General features: G+C 58.3%; 4 protein-coding genes across 4 annotated transcripts; all 4 read right to left on the minus strand.

The window, feature by feature from the left end:
• Nucleotides 1-963: 963 nt before the first annotated feature.
• LOC131572526 (hemoglobin subunit beta-like) lies at nucleotides 964-6,244 on the minus strand. Its single transcript, XM_058825752.1, has 2 exons — nucleotides 2,304-6,244; nucleotides 964-1,195 (listed from the first exon to the last, which is right to left on the minus strand). The coding sequence occupies exons 1-2, from the start codon at nucleotides 2,862-2,864 to the stop codon at nucleotides 1,067-1,069; spliced, it is 690 nt and encodes a 229-aa protein (XP_058681735.1). The 5' UTR covers nucleotides 2,865-6,244; the 3' UTR covers nucleotides 964-1,066.
• Nucleotides 6,245-6,451: 207 nt separating this feature from the next.
• LOC131572527 (hemoglobin subunit beta) lies at nucleotides 6,452-8,001 on the minus strand. The gene is made up of 3 exons (XM_058825753.1): nucleotides 7,742-8,001; nucleotides 7,423-7,645; nucleotides 6,452-6,650 (listed from the first exon to the last, which is right to left on the minus strand). The coding sequence occupies exons 1-3, from the start codon at nucleotides 7,831-7,833 to the stop codon at nucleotides 6,522-6,524; spliced, it is 444 nt and encodes a 147-aa protein (XP_058681736.1). The 5' UTR covers nucleotides 7,834-8,001; the 3' UTR covers nucleotides 6,452-6,521.
• Nucleotides 8,002-9,603: 1,602 nt separating this feature from the next.
• On the minus strand, nucleotides 9,604-11,307 carry LOC131572528 (hemoglobin subunit beta-like). Its single transcript, XM_058825754.1, has 3 exons — nucleotides 11,070-11,307; nucleotides 10,698-10,920; nucleotides 9,604-9,823 (listed from the first exon to the last, which is right to left on the minus strand). The coding sequence occupies exons 1-3, from the start codon at nucleotides 11,159-11,161 to the stop codon at nucleotides 9,695-9,697; spliced, it is 444 nt and encodes a 147-aa protein (XP_058681737.1). The 5' UTR covers nucleotides 11,162-11,307; the 3' UTR covers nucleotides 9,604-9,694.
• Nucleotides 11,308-13,727: 2,420 nt separating this feature from the next.
• Nucleotides 13,728-15,421, minus strand: LOC131572529 (hemoglobin subunit rho). The gene is made up of 3 exons (XM_058825755.1): nucleotides 14,827-15,421; nucleotides 14,525-14,747; nucleotides 13,728-13,908 (listed from the first exon to the last, which is right to left on the minus strand). Exons 1-3 carry the CDS (start codon nucleotides 14,916-14,918, stop codon nucleotides 13,780-13,782), a joined length of 444 nt encoding a protein of 147 aa, XP_058681738.1. The 5' UTR covers nucleotides 14,919-15,421; the 3' UTR covers nucleotides 13,728-13,779.
• Between the last annotated feature and the right edge of the window lie 3,544 nt (nucleotides 15,422-18,965).

Here is an 18,965-nt window from a genome sequence, read left to right on the forward strand (position 1 = left end):
GTGAAAATAACCCGGCAGGGGCAGCACAGAGCTGCCTAAAGAGTATTTCTGGCTTGTTCTAAGGAGTGAACTGGGGACTTTCTCTGCTCCAGCAATTTTGATAAGTGTGGGGATAAGGCCAAGATAAAAATAATTACATGTGATAGTCTCCTGGTTCACCTGCTCCTGACTAACCTTTGAATAAAAATTCTCTAAAAGATGCTGGGAGTTGCAGTCAGCACAGATTTGCTTCAGGTGTGATTTAGAAACGGTGGAACACTCCTGAGTCCCTCTGAATGCAGCTCAGGAATGGTGGGGAGTTCAGCCCAGCAGGATGATGGATTGTGCTCCCACAGCATCACAAAGCTGTGATGAATGAGCTGCACATGCTGCTGCCTGGGACAGAAAGGAAGGGAACGTCCACAACAGCAGCAGAGAGTAATGACTGAGCAGAACTTAGGAGAAGAGGGTTGCTCTGTGGCAAAATGGGTAGGGAAATGCGCTGGGAAGGTGTTAAAATATAGAAATCACAGCTGCGGGAGATGGCACCTGTCCGCCTGGAGCCCACCATGAAAACCCCAGACTGGTTTGGGTTGGAGGGACCTCAGAGCCCACCCAGTGCCACCCTGCCATGGCAGGGACACCTCCCACTGTCCCCAGTGTCCAGCCTGGCCTCGGGCACTGCCAGGGGTGCAGGGGCAGCCCCAGCTGCTCTGGGCACCCTGTGCCAGGGCCTGCCCACCCTGCCAGGGAACAATTCCTCATTGCCAGGATCCCACCCAGCCCTGCCCTCTGGCACTGGCAGCCATTCCCTGGGTGCTGTCCCTGCAGGCCTTGTCCCCAGTCCCTCTGCAGCTCTGCTGGAGCCCCTGCAGGGTTTGGGGACCCTGGGCTGTCCCAGCCGCAGCCTGGGGGTCACTGGTGAGTGAGCCTGCAGACCCAGCCCAGCCCTCCCTGCCCAGCACAGACACACGGACACTGCACGGGAGCTGACAGACAGGTTTATTGCAGGGCTCATTGCAGGGTTCATCAGAGGGTTCATCAGAGGGTTTATCGGGGTCAGGGGCTCCTGCTCTCCCCAGGCTGGTCAGTGGTACTTGTGGGCCAGGGCGTGGGCCACCACACCCACGAGCTTCTGCCAGGCAGCCTGGCACACAGGGCTGAAATCACCGCCCAGGTGGGACGCCAGGACAATGACCAGGGTGTCCCCAAGGAGCTGAGGAGAGAGGGACAGCTGGGTCAGTGCTGCTGGGAGCTGCTGGTCAGACAGAGAGAGCCCCGGCCCCAGTCCCTGCTCAGCCCCTGCCCAGCCCCAGAGCAGAGCCAGCAGCTCGGGCTGTCCCGGCTGGGGCTGACCTGCCAGTCCCGCTGTCACCAAGGCTCTGCTGGCACTGGAACCCCCTCAGCAGCAGCAGCTCCTCCTTTGTGTCTCCCTGGTGGTTTCTGTGCAGATTTTCCCCCTCCCCAGTCCCTGTCCCCCCCAGACCCCTCCTGCAGCCCAGATTTCCTCCCCCAGCTTCTCCCTGAGGCAGAATTGCCCTCCTGAAGGGCTCCCACACCCTGCACACTCCTCCTCCTCCTCCTCCTCTTCCTCCCCAGCCCTGGCTAGGGGCATGGCTCACTCCCTGCTCCCTGCCACAGCAGAGACCTCAGTCTTCCCACAGACAGCTCTGGGTTTGGGAAACCAGTATTTGTTTCATTCAATAAAATAAAATAAAATAAAATAAAATAAAATAAAATAAAATAAACAACAGAAAGAAAGAACCTCAAACTAGTTTCCCATTTTTGGAATGCTGAAGCATTTGGATTTGACCTGAAACCCACCCTGAAAAATACGATATTTTTTTCCTTTTTTTCTTTAGACATAAAAGAAAAGAATGATCCTTTTTAAATTGGAAGTGTTGGAGGAGGAGGAGGGAGTGTGCCATGCCCCGTGCTGGGCAAGGCAGGACCCTGCTGCTTGGTTCTGCCTGTCTTGCTGTGGAACTTGGATTTCCTGAAATGCTCCGCTGAGCTTCCCTCTGCTCTGAGCCAGGTTATCCTGCACCTTCCCCTGGGGCTGTTCCCCACCAGATCTCCTCAGGTAACCATCCCTCCTGCAGGTAACACCAGCCAGCCTCCTCCAGGTGTTCCCTCCATACCTGCCCCTCCCTTGTGCTGTGCTGGCACTAAAGATGGGACTTTTGAGGGAGAAAGTCACAGACAGCGTTGTAAAACCCTTGTACAAACCATGACCTCTCTCCGCAGGGATTGTTCCCCAGCAGCCCCAGGAATGTCCCTGGGCAGAGCAGCCAGGCCTGGCTGGGCCTGCAAGCACAGCTCACCCTGAAGTTCTCGGGGTCCACGTGCAGCTTGTCACAGTGCAGCTCGGACAGCTTGGAGTAGGTGCCCTTGAGGTTGTCCAGGTTCTTGATGGCCTCCCCGAAGGAGGTGAGCACCTTCTTGCCGTGGGCACGCACCTTGGGGTTGCCGACGATGGCCGTGGGGCTGGACAGGTTCCCGAAGTCAGAGAAGAACCTCTGGGTCCAGGGGTAGACGATCAGCAGCCTGGGGAGAGACACGGGCAGGTGAGGCCGCCGGAGCCAGGGCTGCCCTGCGGCGCAGGGCCCCGAGCAGCTGCACCCACCTGGCCAGGGCCTCGGCGCCGCATTCCTCCACGTTGACCTTGGCCCACACGCCGCTGATGAGCTGCTTCTCCTCGGCTGACCAGTGCACCATGGTGGCTGCAGGGGCACGCCGGGCTGAGCCGAGCCCCAGCCTGGGCCGGGTTTTATGGCCTGGGCCAGCCCCGGGCCGGCCCCTGCAGCGGGGCCATTGGCTGGGACGGCCGGGGGTCCCCAACGGGGGTCCCGTGCAGTGGTCACTCTGCACCGAGGTGTGGTCATTGAGGAGAGCCTGTGAGCCCCTTAACAGGCCAGGCCAGGACACAGGAGCTGCTTATCTCTCTCTGAGAGCCCTGGCTGCTGTTCACCACAGGCAGGGACATTGCACCCATCCCTGAGCAGGCACAGACCCCTCTGAGAGGTGCCTCTGGTTATCCTGAGCACCAGAGCTCTGTCCCCTGTGAAGCTCTATCCCATCTCTGTGGGGCAGCTCCTTCCCCTTCCAGCGTGGCCATGCAGAGCAAGGGCTGCAGGAGCCCCAGCAGTGCTCCATCCCCACTGGCCACGGGCAGGGGCTCAGGGCTGGCTCCTGTGAGCTCATGTCCCAGCTCTCTGCACACTGGGCTCTGCCTGGCATCAGTGAAATGCTGAATGCTCCAGATGCAGGCCCACGCAGAGGGGTTTGCCACCAGCAAACCCTGCAGGTCCTGCCCTGCCCAAGGGCTTGGGTGTCCTTGCACCACCTGGAGCTCCGCTGGAGCTGCTCAGAGGATGCTCAGGCTCTGCTGCCAAATCTACATTAACCCCAATATCCTTCTCCTGTAACACAACTTGACCTCTGATTTATTTGTGCCTTTCAGAGCAGGAGGAATTATAGTTGGACTTTGGAGTCCAAATTCTGAGCTGAACTTCAATGATCGTGGTAGGTCCTTTCCAACTGGAGATATTCTAAGACAGAGTGTCAGAATGTTTGGGTTGGAAGGACCATGAGCTCAGCCATGCTGCCTGAGGCCCACCCAGACATTGTCCCCTCAGCTGTGCCAGGATAAGCTCCCTGCAGTGCTGTGGGGAGGAGCAGGGACCCAGCACCATCATCCGTTCCTGCCTTCAGCCACATTCCTGAGGAGCACTGAAACAGCCTTGGAACACGGGTTTGCTGCTGCAGGTTCTGCTGTGGGCCCTAAAACCTGTACAGGCTCAGCTCAGGGATGTCCAGGTGGTGGGGGAGCCCCAGTTCCCCATGCCCCTTTCAGCCAGGCCAGGCTCTCCTGGGGGAGAGGTTTGGATTGCCCTGGCACACCCTGGAGCTGCCAGGCGTGCAGCCCCCTCACCAGGAGCAGTGCCCCGGGGAGATTTCTGCTTTTGTTTTCTGCACAAAGCCCAAGGTAACACCATTCTTCCCGAAATCAGCCCAGGGTTTTGATGCCAAGGTGCCAGGGTCAGTGCACTGTTCTCCTGTTGTTTCCCAGAGGGTCTGGCTGGGCTGAGGAAGAGCTGCTGTGTCCTGCAGACTGGGGACGGTGGGTGAGGGCATGACCAGGCTGCAGCAGAGCTGCAGGGCTGACCAAGCTCCTCTCGCACATCAGCACTTCCTCCAGGGACCATCTCCGACTCAGTGTCTTTTGCACTGAAAATATGGCAGGAAAAGCAATTGAAAGAAAGCAAATAACAAGGGAGCTCTCCAGCCTGACAATATCTTTCCCCTCCACTAGTTGTAGACTCTTTTGAGTGGAATAGGAATGAATAATCGTCATTAGATGTGCTTACATTTGCCTTTTCTCCAGACAATCCAGTCCCCAGAGCTGGGGTCTGGACCACGATGGCAAATGAAGCCGAGCTCAGCCTGGCACGGGCAGGAAGAGGGGATGGGCAGGGAAAAGGCTGCCAGGACTGCCCACCCTCCTGCAGCCCCTTATCAGTCCCCGCAGGAGCTGGGCGCTGCCAGTGCTGCTCTGGGCACTGCCCAAGGGGGGCTGGCACCCACGGGGACGCTCTGGCACCATGGAATGGGAGCGGGGAAAGCAGCAAGGGGAGAGGGCACCCCACAGGATGTGTGTGCTGGGGGCACTCGGAGCAGGTGGGAAGGGAGGTGGGAGTGAGGCCACAGGGCAGCAGCACTGAGGGCTGCTTTATGGCTGCTGATGGGCTGCAGCTGATGGGCTGCTCCCATCCCGCTGTGCCTCGGGGAATGCCAGAGCCTTGGGGCCTGCTCGGGCTGTGGGATCATGGAATGATGGAATGGGTTGGGATAAAGGGACCCCAAATCCCACCCAGTGCCACCCCTGCCATGGCAGGGACACCTCCCACTGTCCCAGTGTCCAGCCTGGCCTTGGGCACTGCCAGGGGTGCAGGGGCAGCCCCAGCTGCTCTGGGCACCCTGTGCCAGGGCCTGCCCGCCCTGCCAGGGAACAATTCCTCACTGCCAAGATCCCACCCAGCCCTGCCCTCTGGCACTGGCAGCCATTCCCTGGGTGCTGTCCCTGCAGGCCTTGTCCCCAGTCCCTCTGCAGCTCTGCTGTCCTTTTCCCCCCCAGACACATTGCTTGCAGGAGGAGACCTGCTCATCCACACAGCTCCCTCCTTTCTGCCTGAAGCCCATGAACAATCACCTTCATGGGAAACCACTCATATCTGCCATGAAGCCTATTAAAAGTCTTTAAATACTTGGGGGTTTGGTGACTCTGTGCCTGCCCAGTCTCCCTGCAGGAAGAAAAAACTTTGGAACTTGCTGTGAATCATCTTCTCTCCCTCTCAGCGTGTACCTTGCCAGCAGAACAAAATGCCTCTTTCTTTGGGTGTCATGACTGAGAAAAGGCATTTGTGGGTCACGGAGGGCTTCTCACACCTTCCTGTGGGTCAGGGGCAGAGAGTGAGTGCCCAGAGGTGTGGGTGAGGCGGAGACAGAGCACAGTGCAACCTGGCTGCCACAAACCCTGCTTTGAATAGCTTTGCCCAGCATTTCTCCTTAGAAGTGGTACATCCTTTGGGCCAAGCATCGCTTCTGCCTCGTCATGCTGTGTTCAGATGTGCTTCCCATGCCAAGAACAAACCCTACCCAAAGAGCCCTGCTCTGCAGACACCCAGACCCACCCAAAACTCCCATCCAGGAAATTAAGTCCCTGCTCTTGGCAGAATGGGGCCCCCCCAATTGCAGAGTGGGCGGCGCAGGGTGGGAGGGATGTGAATAAACAAAGTCTGCTCAGGCCTTGATAGCAAAATGTTTATCTAAAACCTGCCCCCACCCAGCTGGCTGCTGGGCCTGTGTGACTCAGCTGATTTTGGGTAGGTTTTATGCCAGGGATGAGCCAGGCTAGATTAAAGTCTTCCATTTGTTTATCTTCCCCCTCGAAAAACATGAATCCTCTCAGTTTCCCTGCTCTAGGAGAGACATGCAAGTTTTACAGTAAAATTCTGAGCAGTTCTCCATGCAAAGCCCCCAGTGTGACCCCGGGGGTGGCAGGACTTTATCTTCCCCCCCCAAAAAACATGAATCCTCTCAGTTTCCCTGCTCTAGGAGAGACATGCAAGTTTTACAGTAAAATTCTGAGCAGTTCTCCATGCAAAGCCCCCAGTGTGACCCCGGGGGTGGCAGGACTTTATCTTCCCCCCCCAAAAAACACGAATCCTCTCAGTTTCCCTGCTCTAGGAGAGACATGCAGGTTTTACAGTAGAATTCTGAGCAGTTCTCCGTGCAAAGCCCCCGGTGTGACTCCGGACTCTACCAACCCCACATCCCGCAAGCACAATTTCCGGAGGGCAATCCCACAGGCACCACCAGACCCAGCCAGAAGGAAGGCAGGGGTATTTTCTGCACAGCCGGCCGTGCCCCCCAGCCCCGGCTGCCCCGAGGGACACACGAGCAGGCAGAGTTCACAGGATGAGCTTTATTTGGCTGTTAGAAGCGGTCGGGCAGCGGGTGCTGCGCGCTGCCGCGGCTCCTCAGTGGTACTTGCGGGCCAGGGCGTGGGCAACCACACGCACCAGCTTCTGCCAGGCAGCCTGGCACTCGGGAGTGAAGTCCTTGCCGAAGTGGGCGGCCAGGACGATGACCAGGATGTCACCCAGGAGCTGTGGGGACGAGAGCAGCCTCGGCTTAGCACAGCCCCACACAAGCACTCACACTGCCCCCAGGGAAACCTACAGGAAATCTGCAGACTTAAAAACCTCCCCCAGTTGGTCCTTTCTAACCTGCACCATAAACCTGGTCTCTGCTCTTGCTCTAAATCCTGCTACCGTAGCCAAAAATTCTCCAGAGTATTTTGGAGTAAATTTTTCTTTGACCTTTCTGACTTCTCTCAAGCAGAAGACCCAGCTGAACTCCCAGCTCATCAGGACACAGCACTTGGCCCCACAGAGCACAAACAAGGACACAGAAGCATTTCTGTCAGCCCCAGCCCAGGGACAAATGGTGGGGTTAATTCCCCACTGAGACACTCCCATCCAAAGTTTTCTCTCTGTGGATCCTCTTTGACTCCTGGCATCCAGCTGCCATCTCCTGCTCCTCACTCATCTCTCTGTTCTCCTCTGTGCCAAACTTTGCTCTTGCTCCTTCTCTCTTCCCCCTTGGCTCTTCCTGCTCAACAACTGCTCTCACTTTGTTCTCCCCCTCCATTCCCTCACTGGAACCACATCCTCCCCTCCCCTGCCCCCTGCCCACAGCCCCTGTCACCTCCCCGCAGGCTGCACTGGCTCCCTTCCCTGCCTGTCCCTCTGCACCTCACCCCGTGCCAGCCCAGCCCCTCTCCCTCTGGCACTGCCCTGCTGGGGAAACCCCTCTCGTGGTGGGGATCAGGCTGGGGGCACCCCCTGTGCTGGGGAGGGCAGTCAGGGCAGGACTCACCCTGAAGTTCTCGGGGTCCACGTGCAGCTTGTCGCAGTGCAGCTCGGACAGCGCGGAGAAGGTGTTCTTGATGCCATCCAGGTTCTTGACGGCCTCCCCGAAGGAGGTCAGCACCTTCTTGCCATGGGCCTGCACCTTGGGGTTGCCGACGATGGCGGTGGCACCGGACAGGTTCCCGAAGGAGGCAAAGAACCTCTGGGTCCAGGGGTAGACGATCAGCAGCCTGGGGAGAGACGGACAGACAGACAGGGTCACATCAGCGCTCCCACGGCTGGAGTGTTCCTCTGCAGGGGCAGGGGCAGTCTGGAGCTGCACCTACCTGGCCAGGGCCTCGCCGCCGCACTCGGCCACGTTGACCTTGCCCCAGAGGCCGGTGATCAACTGCTTCTCCTCAGCTGTCCACTGCACCATGGTGTCGGCAGGAGGGCTGCGTGTCGCACGGAGGAACTCAGGCTCGGGCTCCCGGGGATCGCACGCTGGGGAGCCGCTGCCCGGCCCCGCTTTTATGGCCGCGCGGGGCCCCTCCTCTGCCCCCTGCACCCCGTCATTGGCTGCGCCCGGGGGCCCTGGCACGGGGAGGGGACCCTGCATCGCCCACAGCAGGGTGGGGCCCGGGGCAAGGTGCCCGGCCCAGCCTGGCCTGCCTGCCTGGCCTCGCCACCCCTGATTCCCAGCCCTGCTCAGGGGCCGTTATCTCCCACAGAGCCCAGCACGGCCCGGGCACGTTCTGCTGCAGCTGCCCTCTGGGGAAGGTGCCAGCCCTGGTGCCCCGTGGGTGTGCCAGCCCCTGGGGCAGGAGATGCCAACCTGGGGCTCCTGGGTTCTCCCTCGGAATGCACCAGGTTCTCCCTCTCCCCTTCCTGCAGGAGCTGTCAGGCTTTGGCCTCCCTTTGCTTTCCCTCCAGCTCTTTAGGAGTTTGATTGACTTCAGGATGACACTGCAAAACCACGGCAAGGCCTCACAGCCAAGGGGAGCTCCTGTCTCCAAGAGCCTCTTGGCAAAGGTCAGGCAGGGCTGGAAGGAGATGTTATAACCCAGGGCAAACCAGCTCCCTGTGGGCTCACAGGGCATGAGGAGAGGTGGGAACACTGGGATTACTGGGATCCCACACAACCCCCAAATCCCTGGGGCTGGCACAGCCCTGCCAGCCCATGCAGTGCCAGCTGTGCCCCATGGGCACCTTGTGCCCAGCCCAGAGCACTCAGTGCCACCTCCAGGGGACACCTGCAGGGATGGGCACTGCAAAGCTCCCTGGGCAGCTGCTGCCAAGGCCTGAGAACCCTTTCCAGGAAGAAAAAACATCTGCACAGATAAACATCTTCCTTTCCAGGAAGAAAAAGCATGTGCACAGATGTGAGCTGACAGTGCCTGGCCCAGGGGTTCAGCAGCCCAAGGATCAGTGGTGCCCTGAGAGCTGGGAGAGGCACCTGGCTCTCTGCTCTTCTGCTCCTGTGCCCAGCTGAGGGGGTGCAGGAGGCAGACATGGAGCTCATGGGGCACGGGAATGCCCTGCTGGGGTCTGCATGACCCTGGAGCACAGCATTTGTGTTTGTTCCTGCTCACTGCAGGCAGCAGGGGCTGGGCAAAGCACCCTGGCCAGGCTGGGGGTGACACTTTCCCTCTGCAGGCAGCGCTGGTGTATCATGGAATCACAGAGCCCACACTGGGCTGGGCTGGAAAGGACCCAAAATCTCATCCAGTCCCATCCCCTGCCACAGGCAGGGACACCTTCCACTGTCCCAGGTGTTTTCCAAGTCCCATCCAACCAAGTGTTGAGGGTTGTGTCTGTTACCTTCTGCCTTTGTTAATCTAAGAATCTTGGGGTTTTAAAAAACCTCAAGCCAACAAAACCCCACATGCAGGAAGCTACAAGCCATGGCCCCAATCTCCCTGACACTTCTCCCGCTGCACATTTCTGTACAGTTCTACTCCACTCACTCTGTGAAGGTTTTCAAACATTAAACCGAGCAATGTCACTTGATGTCTCCAAAAAGTGCCAGAGTGTTCCTGTTTGTATTTTCTGTTGTTTTTTTGGGTTTTGTCCTGAACCCTGGGATCTCCTTCTGAGACAAGTTACGCTTGCATGAAGAAGTCATGGCTCAGTTATCCCATTTGTGAGCATTGGCTCCCCCGGCCCCTGTCCTTCCCTCCCCGTTCCCACAAAGAAGCAGACATCTGCTGTTGGCTGGAGCAGCTGGTGTTTATTGGGTGCTTAGAGCCCAGCAGAACCCGAGGAGATTCCCCAGGAGCATCTCCAGGCAGGGAGGCTCCTCAGTGGTACTCGTGGGCCAGGGCGTGGGCCACCACACGCACCAGCTTCTGCCAGGCAGCCTGGCACTCGGGGGTGAAGTCCTTGCCAAAGTGTCCGGCCAGCACCACGATGAGGATGTCACCCAGGAGCTGCAGGGAGGGAGCAGAGCTGTCAGTGGTGCTGCCCCCAGACCCTCCCCAGCAGGAGCAGGAGCTGTCACTGATGCTGCCCCCAGACCCTACCACACAGGAGCAGGATCTATCAAAGGTGCTGCCCCCAGACCCTCCCCAGCAGGAGCAGAGCTGTCAGTGGTGCTCCCCCAGACCCTACCACACAGGAGCAGGATCTATCAAAGGTGCTGCCCCCAGACCCTACCACACAGGACCAGAGCTGTCAGTGGTGCTGCCCCCAGACCCTCCCCAGCAGGAGCAGAGCTGTCAGTGCTGCTGCCCCCAGAGCCCTCCCCAGTGCTCCCTCTGCTCTCTGGGCAGCTCACAGCACAGCAAGGAGCAGATTGTCCTGGCCCCATCCATGCACCAGGCTCTCAGCACAGCTCAGGCTCTGGCCAAGAGGGACCCCTGACTGTGCTGGAGCCTCCCCCAGCACCTTCCTGTGCCGGCTCTGCAGGGTCCTCCCTCCCCGGCTTCACGCTTTCCTTTCCCATCCCTCCCACCCTGGCTGTCCCTGGGCTCAGAACCCTTCTGCCAGAGCGGCTGTGCTTTTTTTCCCTTCTGGTTTACCCACTGCCTCACAGCCAAGCCCAGCTCTTCCCTCTGAACCCCATCTCAGCTCCTTCCCTGTGGCTGCTCCAGGGTGTTTCTTCTGAGCAGGGCACACTGCTCTGTGCATTTCTGCCTCCCCTCACAGACCCCAGCCCCAGAGCTCCTCTCTGCTCCCCCCAGATATGACTCTCCTTTCCCCTCCTCTGCCCTACCCTCCACAGGCAGCCCCAGGGTTTCTCTCGAGGTCTCAGGGACTGTCAGACCCCTCTGCCCAGCCGAGGCTGGAGCTGAGATGGCTCACCCTGAAGTTCTCGGGGTCCACGTGCAGCTTGTCGCAGTGCAGTTTGCTCAGGGGAGCAAAGCACTTCTTGATGCCATCCAGGTTCTTGACGGCCTCCCCGAAGGAGGTCAGCACCTTCTTGCCATGGGCACGGACCATGGGGTTGCCAGTGACAGCAGTGGCGCTGGACAGGTTCCCAAAGGAGGCAAAGAACCTCTGGGTCCAGGGGTAGACGATCAGCAGCCTGGGGAGAGGCGGAGGGACACAGACAGACACAGAAACATTGATATTCCAGTGACAGGAGTGATTCCCTGCAGGAGCAGGGGCAGGAGTGACTCCAGGAGTGACTCCAGGAGTGTTTCCCTGCAGGGGCAGGTCAGGAGCTGCACTTACCTGGCCAGGGCCTCGGCGCCGCACTCGGCGACGTTGATCTTGCCCCAGAGGCAGGTGATGAGCTGCTTCTCCTCAGCTGTCCAGTTCACCATGGTGCTGGCAGAAGGTTGTCCGAGCTTCCCTGAACAATGCCGAGGACGTGGCTGCCGAGGCTGCCCCGGGGATTTTTATACTCGGCTCAGGCTAATCTCAGTCCCCGGAGGCGCTGCTTGGGGCTGGGGAGGGAGCGGGGCTGCACGAGGGGAGATAGTGGCTTTGGCAGCTGTCCAGGGGGGAGAGAGGCCCTGTCCCCCCTTTGTCTGTGCGGGGACAAGCATCACCTCAGCCCCGAGCACAGGGGGAGCTGCCGGCCCGCTGGGGGCTCAGGGCTGCGTCCCTGCTGGGGAGCATCATCCCCTCTGCCCAGTGATCCTTCACGGTGCTTTGCACATGGAATCATGGAATCCCACACCAGTCTGGGCTGGGGGGCTCCTTAAAGCCCATGGACTGCCACCCTTGCCATGGCAGGGACACCTTCCACTGTCCCAGGCTGCTCCAGCCCAGCCCTGGGCACTGCCAGGGCAGCCACAGCTTCCCCGGGCACCCAGAGCCTCAGGGCACTCACCAGCTAAAAACATGAGTTTAAACTCCCTGAGAAAGAATTCCAAGGGCTTTTTAATTTGGGGATTATGGAGCATGGAGAAATCTGAAGGAAGTGTGCTGTGCTGGGCCGGCCCAGGGGCTGTTTGCAGCAGTGGCCACTGGTCCCAGCACCGTGCACCATGAGGCACTGAGGGGCTGAGCCAGCTGTCCCAGTGAGGCACACACAGCCCCAGGGGCCTGCCAGGATGGCAGGGTGGCTGAGCCTGGTCAGGACTGCACCAGCTCTCAGCAGGCCTGCAGAGACCTGGCAAGGACCAAAGGCAAGCACAGCCCGGACAGTGCCAGCCTTGGGCTCACCCTGGTGCTGCGTTCAATTTTATTAGAAAGAGTTAATTCTCAGTATGCTTGAAAATCCCCTGCTCTCTGCCTTGGGGGCAGCAGCCTGGCAGGGAGATTTGGGAGCTCACGGAGTTCTCTGGGACACAGGCTGGGAGGGGAAATGTTCATCTCGATGTTCTGAGCAGGGGCAATTTCTGTAGCTCTGTTTGAGTCTGCAGAGTCAAAGGGAGGAGATCTCCTTCCCCCAGTGCAAGCCCAGCAGCACCTGACAGCTCATGCCCAGCTGGTGCCCAGACGGAAAAGCAGGCCCTGCCCTCAGCCTGGGGTGGATTTCACTATGCTCAGGACCCTTCCCTCCTGCATCCTTCCAGGGCTGTTCCCTTTGGTGTGGATGGAAGATCTCTGAACTCCTGGAATCACAGGATCATGGAATGGTTAAGGTTGGAAGGGATCTTCAGGATATCTCATTCCACCCCCTTCTACTGGACCAGGTCTTGGCCACACACTTGCCCCCTTCCATGGACAAGGACCTTCCCTTTGGAGACAAACCATCCCAACGAGGGCCACAGGCAGCTCCAGTGAGGCCCCAAGCAGAGTTCCTTGGTCCCTGATTGCAGCAGTGTCCCTGCCAAGCTTTACAGAGCCCTTATCAGCACAGTGGCATCCGTGACCAGGCTCTGCTCTGGAGCCAGGCCAGCCTCCATCCTCCTCCAGAGAGTGCAGGGCCTTGTGTCTTATCCAGCAGGTCCTGAGGGTGTCTTTGTTCCTATTTTAAAATGCCAGGATTGTTCCAGGCCAGGCTGGATGGGGCTTGGAGCAGCTGCTCTGGGAGAATGTGTCTCTGCCAGTGCAGGCAGCTGGAACTGGGGGATTATCCAGCCCAAACCATTCCTAGATTCCTTGAATCCGTGGCTTTGAGTCTGTCTGTGGGATGTTCAAGAAGTCTCATCCAGACCTCTGAATTCTTCCAGTTACAGACTGATACTGGTCCATTGATCTGGGAAGGCTGGAGAGGGACTTCTTACATGGGGAGGCAGAAACAGGAGGAGGGGGAATGGCTTCCACTGCCTGTAGGCAGAGGTGGGAGATTGGGAATGAGGAATTGTTCCCTGGCAGGGTGGGCAGGCCCTGGCACAGGGTGCCCAGAGCAGCTGGGGCTGCCCCTGCACCCCTGGCAGTGCCCAAGGCCAGGCTGGACACTGGGGACAGTGGGAGGTGTCCCTGCCATGGCAGGGGTGGACCTTGCCTGCCTGGCTGTGCAGGGTAGAGGGGTGAATGCACAGCCCTGCTCTACCAGGAGAAAGGCTGAATATTTATTCCTTCATCCTCCTAAAACACCAGGATGTCTCTCCTTGTTACTTTGTACACTGTTCCTGGAAAAACATTGTTGAAACTGAGATGCTTACATAGAATCTTTTTATTCCAGTGAAAATATGTGCTTCATTAAGTCAAAATGAGTAAAAAAAGGCTCTAACCCATCTGTGTGAGAGCTGCCCTCATCCCCTGCTCTTGGGATCTTACACATTTCAGATACCAAACTGACCAAGATGTACCAGTCCTGCACCATCACCGATGCAGAAATGCTTTTGATCAACCTAACACATCAGTAGCAAACTGTGGAGGGGTAAATTCCTGCCTAATCAGTGAACCTCTATGAATTTATATGCTTGCAGGTATCCCAGGAGGAGAGGCCCAGGGCCCACGGGCAGCCACAGAGACACAGGACACAAAGAACTCCAGAAAATGAGGGTTTTATTGCCCGTTACAGACACAGGTGCCTCCCGAGGCCTCAGTGGTACTTGCGGGCCAGAGCGTGGGCCACCAGCCCCACCAGCTTCTGCCACGTGGCCTGGCAGGCAGGGGTGAAGTCCTTGGTGAAGTGGGCGGCCAGGACGATGACCAGGATGTCACCCAGCAGCTGCAGGGGAAGGCAAGAGGGAAATGAGGTCAGCAGAGTGCTGGGAGCCCTGGCCCTGCACAGCACCGGGACCAGGGAGCTCAGCTGCCCCGTGGGTGCTGGGGCCGGGGCCCAGGGAGGCTCTGCCAGCTGCAGCACAAGAGCCCTGTGCTGGCCGTGGGCATGAGTGCCCGCCTGCTCCAGCTCTGCCTCCTCACACATTCTCCAGCCGCTAGACATTGTTCTGCCTTTCCTCCTTCTGCTGTGAAACCCCACACCCACTGCAGCTGAGGGTCAGTGCCAGGCCCACCTTCTACATCCCCAGAGCCAGGCTTAAACAGGGGCTGGAGCAGAGGCCAACATCGTGCTCCTCTCCTCCAGCCATGCCTGCACGAGCCCCCAGGCTTTCAGAGAATCCCCCTGTGTGTGTCACCACATTTGTCCTTGCAGCCCAGAGCCCAGTATTACCCTGCACTATGGAATTCCCAGCCTTGCCCTGTCCCCAGCTCCCACTCCAGGCAGCCAGGTCCTGGTTGGTAACTAAAACACAAGTGAGCGATGCCTGTTGGAAACCCCCCAGGCACTGAGGGGCTCTGAGGAAGGAGGGACAGAGAGCAAAGCTCCAAGCACAGCTCACCCTGAAGTTCTCGGGGTCCACGTGCAGCTTGTCACAGTGCAGCTCGGACAGCTTGGAGTAGGTGCCCTTGAGGTTGTCCAGGTTCTTGATGGCCTCCCCGAAGGAGGTGAGCACCTTCTTGCCGTGGGCACGCACCTTGGGGTTGCCGACGATGGCCGTGGGGCTGGACAGGTTCCCGAAGTCAGAGAAGAACCTCTGGGTCCAGGGGTAGACGATCAGCAGCCTGGGGAGAGACACGGGCAGGTGAGGCCGCCGGAGCCAGGGCTGCCCTGCGGCGCAGGGCCCCGAGCAGCTGCACCCACCTGGCCAGGGCCTCGGCGCCGCATTCCTCCACGTTGACCTTGGCCCACACGCCGCTGATGAGCTGCTTCTCCTCGGCTGACCAGTGCACCATGGTGGCTGCAGGGGCACGCCGGGCTGAGCCGAGCCCCAGCCTGGGCCGGGTTTTATGGCCTGGGCCAGCCCCGGGCCGGCCCCTGCAGCGGGGCCATTGGCTGGGACGGCCGGGGGTCCCCAACGGGGGTCCCGTGCAGTGGTCACTCTGCACCGAGGTGTGGTCATTGAGGAGAGCCTGTGAGCCCCTTAACAGGCCAGGCCAGGACACAGGAGCTGCTTATCTCTCTCTGAGAGCCCTGGCTGCTGTTCACCACAGGCAGGGACATTGCACCCATCCCTGAGCAGGCACAGACCCCTCTGAGAGGTGCTTTAGAATCACAGAATTCTCTGCCTTGGAAACCACTTTACAGCTCTTTAAAGCACTTTAAAGCTCTTGTTCTGCCCCTTCCCATGGCAAGAACACCTTCCACTATCCCAGGATGATCCAAGCCCTGTCTGGCCTTGCACACTTGCAGGGATGGTGCTGGTAAACCAGAGGTCACCGTGCTCTGACTGCTCCAGCTTCACCTTCATGCCATGGAATCATAGAAACATTGGAATATCCTGAGCTGGAAGGGACAGAACCCCAGGATCCCTGGGGGTGGAAAAGCCCTCCCAGCCTCAGGTTTCCAGGAATAGCTGTGTGGGATGCCAGGCTGGGCTGCACTGTAAACAGGCTCCTCTGCTCTGCCCACGAGTGTCCAGTGTGAGCCCTTCAGGGGTCTCTCCCTGCTGGGAGTGAAAGGCCTTGCACAAGGACAGCAGGACCCTGCCCTGTCACAGCCCCAGCAGCAGCATCCATTTCCACCAGGTCCAGCTCTGCCTGCAGGCTTTTGGCTGACTCTGGCTGACACCTGCACAGGTGTTTTCCTGGTCTCCAGGCCACCAGTGAGGCTGTGCCCTGTGCTCAGCAAGGCACAGCCAGGATGCTGCAACGTCAGGCATCCAGACACAACCCGGACATGGAATTGTTCCAGGCCAGGCTGGATGGGGCTTGGAGCAGCTGCTCTGGGAGAATGTGCCTGCCAGTGCAGGCAGCTGGAACTGGGGGATTATCCAGCCCAAACCATTCCTGGATTCCTTGAATCCGTGGCTTTGAGTCTGTCTGTGGGATGTTCAAGAAGTCTCATCCAGACCTCTGAATTCTTCCAGTTACAGACTGATACTGGTCCATTGATCTGGGAAGGCTGGAGAGGGACTTCTTACATGGGGAGGCAGAAACAGGACGAGGGGGAATGGCTTCCACTGCCTGTAGGCAGAGGTGGGAGATTGGGAATGAGGAATTGTTCCCTGGCAGGGTGGGCAGGCCCTGGCACAGGGTGCCCAGAGCAGCTGGGGCTGCCCCTGCATCCCTGGCAGTGCCCAAGGCCAGGCTGGACACTGGGGACAGTGGGAGGTGTCCCTGCCATGGCAGGGGTGGCACTGGTGAGGTTTAAGGTCCCTCCCCAGCTGCACCAGTCTGGCATTGTATGATCTCACTGCAGACACAGTGGCACGAGCCCATCACCGTGATCCCCTCGGACCATTCACATCTGCAGGCGCATTTAACTTCTCACCATAGGGTTCTATGAGACATTATTAATTTTTTCCATTTCTGGGCCGTGGGAGAGGCGCTTCCAGCTGCCCCAGGCAGGCTCTGATAGCCCGGGCAGTGGGGCTGTGTGGGGCAGATAAAGGTATCAGCAGGGCCTGGTGCTGCCTGGGCTCCTCACCTGCACAGCAGACACACGGCACACCCCTGCTTCTCAGCACATCTGGGCGCTCCAGAAGGTGACAAATTCACCCTGCAGAGCTACAAGGAGTGTGATGGAATAGAGCAGCCCTGAATTCCCAGGCAGGCATTCCCATCGAGGCAGCAGCTGCTTGCCCAGCTGGGGATGACAATAAACGGCCTCAGTGGCCTCTGCATTTATTACCTCTCTGCAGCCTGAATTGCCTGGCATTGAAATTAAAACCCAGCCTGCATCTGGGGCTGTTCTTAGCAATGCACTCCCCTCTGATAGGAGATTCATTTTCGGCTCTGCAAGGCCAAGCTTGAAAAGGGAAAAGATAATGATGCTTTTCTGCTGCATCTGAACCAGCAGCAGGGAAACGCTCAGGGAGGGGCAGCAGGAGGGTGAGCCTGGGACAGGCAGCACAACATCGAGCACAGAGGCTGGAGGGGAGTGGTGACTGCAGCATTAATAGTATTTTTAAAGTGTGGTTAATAAATGGTTAACAAATGCTGGGTTTCTGAAGCCTGTTGAAACAGGCAGTGACATGGCTCGTGGTGAGAAGCCTGCAGGCCTGGACCCACACTGTGACCCATCGGGGCCTGGTTTTACTGGTGCTTTTACTGTTTACTGGTGTTTTACTGGTGTGGGAGCAAGATGACTTTTCACGGATGGGTAATGATGGCCACAAAGAGCTGAGGGGGAAGGAGTAAGGCAGAGGAAACAGGAGGAAGAGAGGCAGAAGTAATTTGCATTCAGACAGGCCCACTCCATGCTGCTGTCCTGTACTGATCCCTCTAATGGTCGGTTTTATCCTCACAGCAGCTCCTTAACCTCTAAATCCTTCAGGTGGGCACAACAGCAAAGGAATAACAACAGGTGAATCAGCCTCTTAATCGGATTAGGGTCTTGTCCCTGTGCCTGGGGACTGTCTGTCGTGGCAGTGGCCTTTTGCAGCCACTCTGTAAATTTACACCTCAGCTCCAGCCCCTCCTGCCCCACAGGCCCCACTGGTCCATTTGACTGTGGACAGTCTGGGCTGGCGTGGAGGGCAGAGGTGATTTCCCACCACACTCTGCTGCGGGCACCCAGGAAGGGAGCTCAGGGCAGCAGGGGGTGTCAGGAACCCCTGGAAAACTGCAGAGGGACTGGGGACAAGGCCTGCAGGGACAGCACCCAGGGAATGGCTGCCAGTGCCAGAGGGCAGGGCTGGGTGGGACACTGGCCATGAGGAATTGTTCCCTGGCAGGGTGGGCAGGCCCTGGCACAGAGAAGCGGAGCAAAGCCAGCTGCTCCCAGATTTTATGGAAAGGGGCAGAGAAGGTGCCCTAAGCCCATTCAGGATGGGGTCAGTGATGAATGCAGGGAAATGCAGAATTAGTGCATCTGAATCAGCACAATTTGAACAACTTCCCCTGGCTGGGACTGGTTGTTGCCTGAACATGGTGGAAAAGACTTTCTGGAAATGCAGTTTTTTCCTTAGAAGGGAGAGAGACACTGAGAGACACCAGAGGCAGTACAGGTGTGGGGACCCCAGGCAGGCTGGAATTGTAGAGCAGGCTGGAACTGTAGTGCCATCCCCACCAAGGGACTCTGCTCTCAGCACAAGGACATTCCTGTTTGTTTCTCTGCTGTAACAACCAGGGAAAATGCAGCGGAGGTTAAATGATATCTTCTCTGCCCCTAACAAAGTCCTCTCATTTCAGAATCCAGATTTAACCCTTTTAGGCCTGACTCCAAGAGGTGTGGAGCAGCCCTTGCTCTGACTGCTCCAGTTTGACCTTCATGCCATGTAATCATAGAAACATGGAATATGCTGAGCTGAAAGGGACAGAATCCCAGGAAAATCCCATGCAGTGCCAGCTGTGCCCACCTTGTCCCCAGCCCAGAGCACTCAGTGCCACCTCCAGGGGACACCTGCAGGGATGGGCACTGCAAAGCTCCCTGGGCAGCCCCTGCCAAGGCCTGAGCTCCCTTTCCATGGGCAAATTCCTCCTGAAAAAGGACCTACATAAATGATTGTGTCCAGCTTTGGGCCCTGCACAGGACCACCCCAGGAATCCCAACACATGCCTCACTTCTCATATAAACATGTTTTAATTGGCTTGGAGCTTTTCATGGTATTGCTTTAATTTTATAGGCGATTGCGTGGGTCTGGAATGTGGGTCCTGGGTGACACTGCTGAGGCTGGATGCAGCAGAAATGCCCAGGAACCTCTGGGCACAGCAGGAGACCTGTCCCAGTCCTGTTTGTTTGTCCGTCCCTGTCCCTGTGTCCCTGCAAAGGGACCCACCAGGATGTGGCACTGCAGCCACCCCAGTGCCACGGGCTGGAGGCTCCAGAGCTGCTCCAGA

Source organism: Ammospiza caudacuta, chromosome 2 (assembly GCF_027887145.1).
Source record: "Ammospiza caudacuta isolate bAmmCau1 chromosome 2, bAmmCau1.pri, whole genome shotgun sequence".
Classification (NCBI taxonomy): Eukaryota; Metazoa; Chordata; class Aves; order Passeriformes; family Passerellidae; genus Ammospiza; species Ammospiza caudacuta.